We start from the raw sequence: 8,402 nt of genomic DNA on the forward strand, positions 1-8,402 counted from the left end.
CCTGAGGTCATAAACTTAATTAAGGTCACCTATATAACTTTGGATGATTTACTATGCACACACATTGAATGGATAAATAACAATTTTAGGAATATAATTACTTTAGAAATAGAATCAAGCAGCCTTTAAAACTAAAATCTAGTTTTTAATGTACCTCTTTTAAAATGGAAATAATTTACATAAAACTAGTTTAAAAATATAACACTATGAAATTAAGTACTCTAAAAATAATGCAGATTCCTTTATTTTAAAACGAATCATTAACATAAAAATAAAGAGTGCCAATTGTAAAGTAAATAGATTGAGGAGACATTAAGAGACCCACAATTAACTGTCAAATTATGGGTAAATTATATATCCAGTAATGAAAATTTAAGATACATATAAAACTGATTAACCAAGAAAAGATACTTTGGGAAATTCTTCTGTATGCACATGTTGTTACATAAATACAGAGAATTCTTATCCTAAATCACCACCCTTTTGGAAAGTCACTTTATGTTACGTATTAAGCTAAAATGAATGGGCTATTCAGAACTACGTGTGCTTTCTTACTGAAAGGAAAAAGCAAGTTCATTAAAGCAGTTGCTCCTTAATCTAGCCTACCTTATTTTTTGGATTGGATGTGTTCATTACACTTCGAGTCTCTTTTCCAGTATAAATGACAACACCTATTACAGTACCTGCAAAAACACGAAAGTGGTCCTTACAGAGATACTTTAAATGGTAAGCACAGAGATAATACTTTCTAATTAAATAATTTGATTGGAAATATTATTACACCATTTAATTTTATATAAATGTATCCAACAGCACATTTGATTGGATTTGTTCAAGAAAACCTAATCTTAACTTTTAAAATAAGCTTTGAAAGACTAAAATGATTTCTTAAGCAACACAAATTTACCTGCAGATTACATTAGAATATGTACTAATATTCTTTGAAAACAGAGTGACATTGTTCATTCATTATTGTCTACTAAGATGGTAACTCTAACACTGAAGTTAAATGAAGAGAGGCCACATTCTTAACTGTCAAAGTCATCATGTGACCTTTTAAACCATGATGGTACCAACTGAACCAGTTTCTGTGAACAAGAGTCTAGGAGTATATTTCACTGTAGAGATTAAAGCCCTAACGTAAGAGCCTCTGCCGATATTTTGGCACATACACAATTAAAACAATAAGAGAAATATTATAAAAATATTTGATATTAAATTTAGATCTTATTAGTCTCTTTTATTCATCTCCTGAAAGTTTGGTTTTCTAATTGTATGTCAAGAAAAAAATGATAATTTTGTGGTCCATCAAACTTAAGACAAAAGAAATCATAAAGTACCCCAGAACAACCTATAGACTGCAGAAGAGGTACAGAGGCAGGCATCCCTGAAATGTCAAGTTGAAACCATGGATGTCTGTTTCTAGAACTGCAGCTGTGCATAATTTAAAATCCTAACTGAAAAATTTGAAGGTAAGAAATATGATTAAAGTAAGAAAGACAGTCAACAACCATTGTAGAATTAACTGTGATAATTAAGCCCTGATGTCACATTAAGTTAAGGTGTGGTATTCAGTGAGTCATTAGGCAGGACCCTCTGAGTAAGTGCGATCACAAGATTTCCTGGACATAAAGGACAATGACAGCTCATGTTCCACAAGTCACAGGACAAACTGCCTCCTCCACAGGGCATTCAGGAAGAGAGCACTAGAGTACTACTAAGTAGTGAAATCTGTAGAGGGGACACATATTTTTTTGTTTTAGAATAAACACCCTTCACACACATCTTTTAAAACTGTGTGTCACTGGAGAAGCTGTGTTCTTGAAAGCAGAGTGAACTCTAAACTGTACACATGCTATCTTTATATATTATCCTATCCTAATAATAAAATCCTAGGTGGTGTCATGCCCTCATGCCATGCCCTGGTGCAACGTTGTCACAAGATGGCCGCCACAAGATGGCCTCCCTCACATCATCACAAGATGGCCACCACAAGATGGCTGGCAGGGAAGGGCATTTGGGGGCAAAGAGGCCAGCAGGGGAGGGCAGGGGGGGGCAACCAAGCCAGCAGGGAAGGGCAGTTGGGGGTAAACAGGCCAGCAGGGGAGGGTAGTTGGGGGCAATCAGGCCTATAGGGGAGGGCAGTTAGGGGCAATCGGGCTGGCAGGGGAGGGGTTAGGGGGTGATCAGGCTGGCAGGCAGAAGCGGTTAGGGGGCAATCAGGCAGGCAGACAGGTGAGTGGTTGGGAGCCAGCAGTCCCAGATCGTGAGAGGGATGTCCGACTGCCAGGTTAGACCCAATCCCTATGGGCAGTCGGACATCCCCCGAGGGGTCCCAGATTGGAGAGGGTGCAGGCTGGGCTGAGGGACACCCTCCCCCCCCATGCACGAATTTCATGTACCAGGTCTCTAGTTATTCAATAAACTTCCTAGATATTTTGTCTGTTAACATATATAGAGAAAAATATTAAATTCACAATGATATAATACTTTAAAACTTCCCTAATTTGCCAATTAAGTTGAACTTAATCAAAATATAAAAGTGTCACTAATGTAAAATAAGCATAAAAATAGAACAAGGAAAATTGCAAAATTAATTCATTTCTAATTAATTTATAACAAATAAGTCTCAGAAAAGGCTTGAAAGTTAATCAAGCTAGAAACCACTGTCCTAATGTGCAGGTCGGTGACTAGTGATGTTGACTCCAGGCTGGCATTACACTTTAAAGTGTCCCAGATGAAGTCTGTGAAATGACAAGACCAACAGGGAACACTGCATTCAGACAGATGAAGACTAAAATCAGTATTTGCATGTTAAATATAACATACACAAGAATTTGACAGAATTCCTCGTGCAATTTTTATGTACTTAATCTATTAAAGTTTGTTAACGACTCATGTATTATTTCATTTAATTCTTACTAAAAATGAGTACTTGCTGGAATCAGAATAATGCATTTTTTTCTGAGTCTCTCGTGCATTTTAATTACTAAAATTACTAGTCAGAACAGCATATTTGAAATATCCTCCATTCTCTTTGACAAAAGGTATATATTTATAGGCTAAAAGAATGAGTAAACCTGTACACATGGCCAATCAAAGAAACATGGGGAAGGGGTTACCTGTTAATTTAAAAATGAGACATGAGGGGGCAATAAGATATAACACATTCGTCAGACTTAAGGAAAGATTGCATATGTGAAAGTCAAGATGTAGGGGAAGAACAAACAGACACAGACTGAGAGAAAGATCAAGCAACCAAAGTCTTTCTTGATCCCAATCACATACCCAGAACCTGCTACACACAGTAAGAAACTGGAGCCCCTATTGCAGCCTTAAGGATTGGCTACAATTTATAGATGCTTTCCTGGAGTCAGTCGCAACAAAACCTCACATACAAGCTGCTCGAGCATCCCTGTGTAGGAGGGTAGGGGGTGAGGGTGGGGAGGGGAGAAGCCCCAAGCAGTGGAGACACAGTGGTGACAGTGAACCAGTGACCACTACACACCTGCCAGATATACCCACATGCTCCAATGAAACTAATAAATCAGCCTGAGAAAAGCCACACAAAGACATGAAGCAGGGACACAGAGTGTCAGATGGGATCTGCACCAGATCTGGGCTCTGGCAACCGTGCACATCTAGGGAAGACGTCAGAGCAACAGAAAGTGTGCAGAATTTCTCCACCTACCTCCCATCCTCTACACTTGCCCATGAGACAGAAGGTTTGAGAGGCTGCAAGTCCCATCCCTGCTGGGGATGACGTACCCCATGCTGCAGTGGGTTCTTTGCTGTCCCCACGCCCCATGTATGCTCAGCCAGAAGCTGGTTTATCCCGTCCCAGAGCTTGGGGCGTCCCTCTTGGGCTGTCCTCATTGAGCAGCTTCTCCAGCTACCCTAACCCTAGACAGAGTAACCTACTTCTAGAGCAGGGGCCCCACCAACAATGAATGATAAAGGGTCAGGTTTTATTTTTAAATTATTAATATGTTGTGAGGACTAGTTCTGTAAAATACCACAACAATAAAGTAACAAAAGAAACAATATAAAAACAAGAAAATATATGCCCCAATTTTTCTAACATTAAATTACTTCATGAGTTATTATAAAAATTTCCAAATGTTTCCTCTCATTTTCTGCATTTATCACAATCACTGTCAGCCCTGGCCCTGGGCTTGTCTGAGATGCAGACTCTCAGGCTTGTCTGACACTCACTGAACTGGACTGTATGCTTAGTAAAGTTTCCATGTTATGCCAGGCATTTTGAGAAACTCTTGTTTGGAGTCACTCAAAAACACAAAGCATCACCTATTATGTGAGAATTAACTATAAAAATAGAGCTTATTTCTTACCTGATGCAACAACCGTGCTTGCCCACAATGTATTTTCTATGCTGAGACTCTCATGAATGGGTGGATCACTGTCTTCCTGTTCAGGAAAAGAAAAGGAAAACAATACTAAGTTACCAATATTTGTATCACTCACACTTCAGATATCTACAACATTAAAAAGAAGTCCACAGCTGGATCCAGTTGACCAGCAGTGAAAAGGCAATGCAAAATAAGATGGAAAAAAGGAATTGAGACAGAGGATTCTGAGATGGAAGAGCAGGAAGAACCAGGAATTTCTCCCCATCTGAACAACAACTACAGGGCAGAATCTGCCTGATACAACTCTTTTAAATAAAAGTTTGTTATATTTAACTTACATACACAATGAGTGTATTTGATTTAACGGAAGACTTAACTCACCCTGGTAAATGTGCCTTCAAAGCTGTGAATATCCAGCTGTGGCTTCTGAGCATGGACATAAGCACTGATGGAAAACAGGTCCTGGAATACAGAGTATCTAAATTAGTAACATTTAAATTAAAGTTTCTTTAAAATTTTCAGTTACCAATTACTATTTTTCTATATTATTTACCAAAAGTGATGGTTGATTTTCTTCTATTTTGTGTGCCAACATTATGAATTAGGATAGAAGATAACTAAAAGAAACCATCTCTAAGCTCAAGGGAGGTGGGGCAGTTCTCTTGATTCTAAGAGAGCACTGCTACCTGATGAGAGGTGTTTTTCCAAAGCACTTGTGAGATGCTGGTAAGGTACAGAAAGTTTAGTTAATTTTATTAAAACAATAGGAGCTATATTACCGTTAGCAATGTATCTAAAATAAATTTCAGTTTTTTAATGATGCATGATGATTTTTACCGGATCACTAGGAATATACAACATGGAAAGATCCTCATCTGTCTGCACTTGGACAAATCCACACCCCACATCAATTCTGACTGCCTGTAAGGCAAAGCTCCAAGCATGCAGATGTGAAGCACACCTGAATTCAGACAGGGGCAGGCAAATGACAGTGTGGGTGGAGAGTGACCAAATAAGTCTGTGATGACGCAAACACGCTGGTGCATTTTTCAAACTGATCATGTGGACCCCAACAATAATGCGTAAATTACATCCACTAATGGAGATTCCTTGTACTTGCGCTTTTCTTAAGGTAAATTTTCAACAGTCTTTTAATTATTGATATTTTAGTGTTGTTTTTGTAATATTTCTAATTGGCTCAGAAAGCTGGACAAATTGAATACAGAAATTTAAAAATATTGGTCTTTTACTGAAGGGCTGAATTTGACTGGGATGTTGACATTGGTCCATAAATGTGAAGAGTAAGGAGTTCAAGCCTGTCCTTGTCTCGTGCTCCTGTTGGCACTGCTGCCTATGGGCTGCACAGGGCAGTGGTAGTGCCCTGGCCTCAGCCTGCTCCTATCTGCAGGTCCTGTGTCCTCTCAGGAGGACCAGGATTCCTTTTCCATTTTATTAGTACTGTGAGCGTTATCAGCAGATGTCAGGTAACCTGAAGATAACTGAAAAAGCTCAGGAGAATAAAAAAGAGACTTAAATTATAGGAAAATTCTGTAATAGGACTACAGGTTTGACAGAACAATATAGAGACTATTAAAAAGATTAATGAAGAGAAAACTAACGACTCAAGCTGCACACCACGTCAAAGCTGCTTGGGGGACAGACAACTCTGTAGCTCTCCAGCTCTGAACTCTGGTTCCTGAACGGGGGGGCGGGGGGAGGAGAAGGGTAACATTCTGGTCTGCCCTGAGTTGCACCAGTGCCATGCCCTCAACACTCCAGTGTGCTGGACACAGACTGTGCTCCCATCTAGACAGCTCTGGGACTCTCCTTGGTGTGGGGCTGATGCCAAATCTGAGCCAGAGCTCTCAGGGCACAGCCTAGAAGTCTCATCACTTGGAACCCTGGACTCACAGACCCTAGATGCCCATACCGAACTCTCATTGTCTGCCAGGAGTGTTTTGACTATGACCTGAGCAATGCCAAACTGAGTGCAGGAATGGCCTTATGGGGACACCTGGGACTGGTGCAGAATTTGAACGCTTGGGAGGGACATAAACCATGAAAACTGGATGCTGGCTGGGCCCTCTGAGCTGACCACAATCAAGGGGCCATCTGAAATTGAGCCACTTTTGCCCCAACATGTGACCCCTGCTCACAGCTGCAAGTGGGAAGCCCATCTTCCAAGGTGTCACTGCTGTCACCTGTATGCTGGTGCTCCAGGTCAACTGCAGTTCGAAGCAGTAGATCATGAGCCTAACCTGCTTCCCTCACTTTCCTTCTGTTCACAGGCCTTAGTAAGGCAGCTTTATTACCGAGTGCCACTGTCCCAGAGAGGGAATGATCTGTTCTGGGCCACTCCCAAGGTAAATGGAAGGGATGACTGAAAAGACATGGAGTTAGGATTGCTGCCTGACACCCAATGACGCTGCCAGAGAATACTGGACAGGGCACAGGAAGGAGGCAAGGTCATCCCTAGTCCGGCAGAACTGTCTGCATGTTCTCCCCTCCTGCTGCCTGAGGGAGCTTCTCCCAGGTTTAGAGGTCAAAACTCAAAGGGACAGCTGGGTTTTCTCAGGTGGACTTTAGGGTAAATGGGTGCCATTTCAACTGGCTGCATCCAGGACCATACAGGACACACCTGAGATCAATAGGGCAGGCTAGTCCCACCCAGCTGGGTGAGGTCCTGGAATCCTATATAATAAAAGCCTAATATGCAAATTAACTGAATGGCAGAATGACTGGTCGTTATGATGTGCACTGATCACCAGGGGGCAGATGCTCAACAAAGGAGCTGCCCCCAGCCGGCAGGCCCCAGGCTGGCCAAGGCAGGTGCTAGTGGGGGGGGCCCCTGATCACCCCACCGGTTGCCCCACAGATCGGCCCTGATCGCCAGGCAGGCCTAGGGACCCCACCTGTGCACAAATTTCGTGCACCAGGTCTCTAGTAACAATATAAATTTCCTGTAAAGATGCGTTGGCCAGCATCTGAAAATGTGGATTTCAAGAGGGTTCCCAGCATTCCCAGAGAAGAAAGGCTCCCTGGGCCTAAACTGTTTATTCGAGCAACATGTTTATGCCAAACACCTGCTTTTCTTCTGGGCAAGCCAAGGTGCCAAGGCACACCCTTCCCCACGCAGGCAGCACTTCATATGCATCCTCACCACCTGCTGCTGACAGGACTCAACATGTCCAGTGTGAGTCCACTGGGAACCGTGATCAAAACCACACTCTGGCCTCTGTTCGGGGAGCTGCAGAACAATTCTTCTCCAGCCCCACACTGTGTTCTTATTTCCACGATCATGTCCTTCAATGAGGTCTCACCTCCACTTGATCCTTCTTCGTGGCTTCTTTCAGACTGCAGTGTCCTCTAAGATTTCTCAGAACACACCAGAGATTTGCACAATGCTCTTCTACTCCTCGAATGGTTTTGCAATGCACATGGCCTTTCCATTTCTGCTACTTCTAAACATGTATTCAGGGTCCCTTTGGCCAGGGAGGCAGAACATGCAGGGCTCCCTGCTGTGTACACAGCCTCCCATCAGGGCTGCTCTGTGAGCAGAAGCTTGGCTGCGCAGCTGTATGCCATCACTTGCAGAAAAAGGCAATGGCCTAAAAATGATATGGCCTCCTCCACTTCCAGGAGCCATGTACTATTTTGCTGTTTACATTTCATTTCCTCCTTTAATCTAGGTGAGAGAGGGATATACACATTTTCAAGTTGCTTAGAGTTCCTGAGAACAACTGTGAAGTAACTGATTATAGTACAGACTAGGGGCCCGGTGCACGAAATTCGTGCACTAGGTGGGGGGGGGGGATGTCCCTCAGCCCAGCCTGCCCCCTCTCGCAGTCTGGGACCCCTCGGGAGATGACCACCTGCTGGCTTAGGCCTGCTCCCCAGGGAATAGGGCCTAAGCTGGCAGTCAGACATCCCACTGGCAGCCCAGGAACCCTTGGGGATGTCCACTTGCCAGCGGGCAGCAAGCCTAAGCTGCAGTCGGACATCCTTAGCACTGATGAGGAGGCGGGAGGGGCT

General features: G+C 42.8%; 1 protein-coding gene across 4 annotated transcripts in view; it reads right to left on the reverse strand.

The window, feature by feature from the left end:
* ATP9B (ATPase, class II, type 9B) overlaps positions 1-8,402 on the reverse strand; it is a 135,173-nt gene that overhangs the window by 73,980 nt on the left and 52,791 nt on the right. For all 4 annotated transcript variants that reach the window (XM_006761900.2, XM_015562750.1, XM_015562752.1 and 1 more), the window contains 3 exons: positions 4,752-4,832; positions 4,353-4,428; positions 607-683 (listed from right to left, as the gene is read on the reverse strand). In XM_006761900.2, the coding sequence (XP_006761963.1) occupies positions 607-683; positions 4,353-4,428; positions 4,752-4,832 (234 nt within the window). The remainder of the gene's footprint in view (positions 1-606; positions 684-4,352; positions 4,429-4,751; positions 4,833-8,402) is intronic.

The sequence above is a fragment of the Myotis davidii genome, unplaced genomic scaffold, assembly GCF_000327345.1.
Source record: "Myotis davidii unplaced genomic scaffold, ASM32734v1 scaffold96, whole genome shotgun sequence".
In the NCBI taxonomy this organism is placed as follows: domain Eukaryota; kingdom Metazoa; phylum Chordata; class Mammalia; order Chiroptera; family Vespertilionidae; genus Myotis; species Myotis davidii.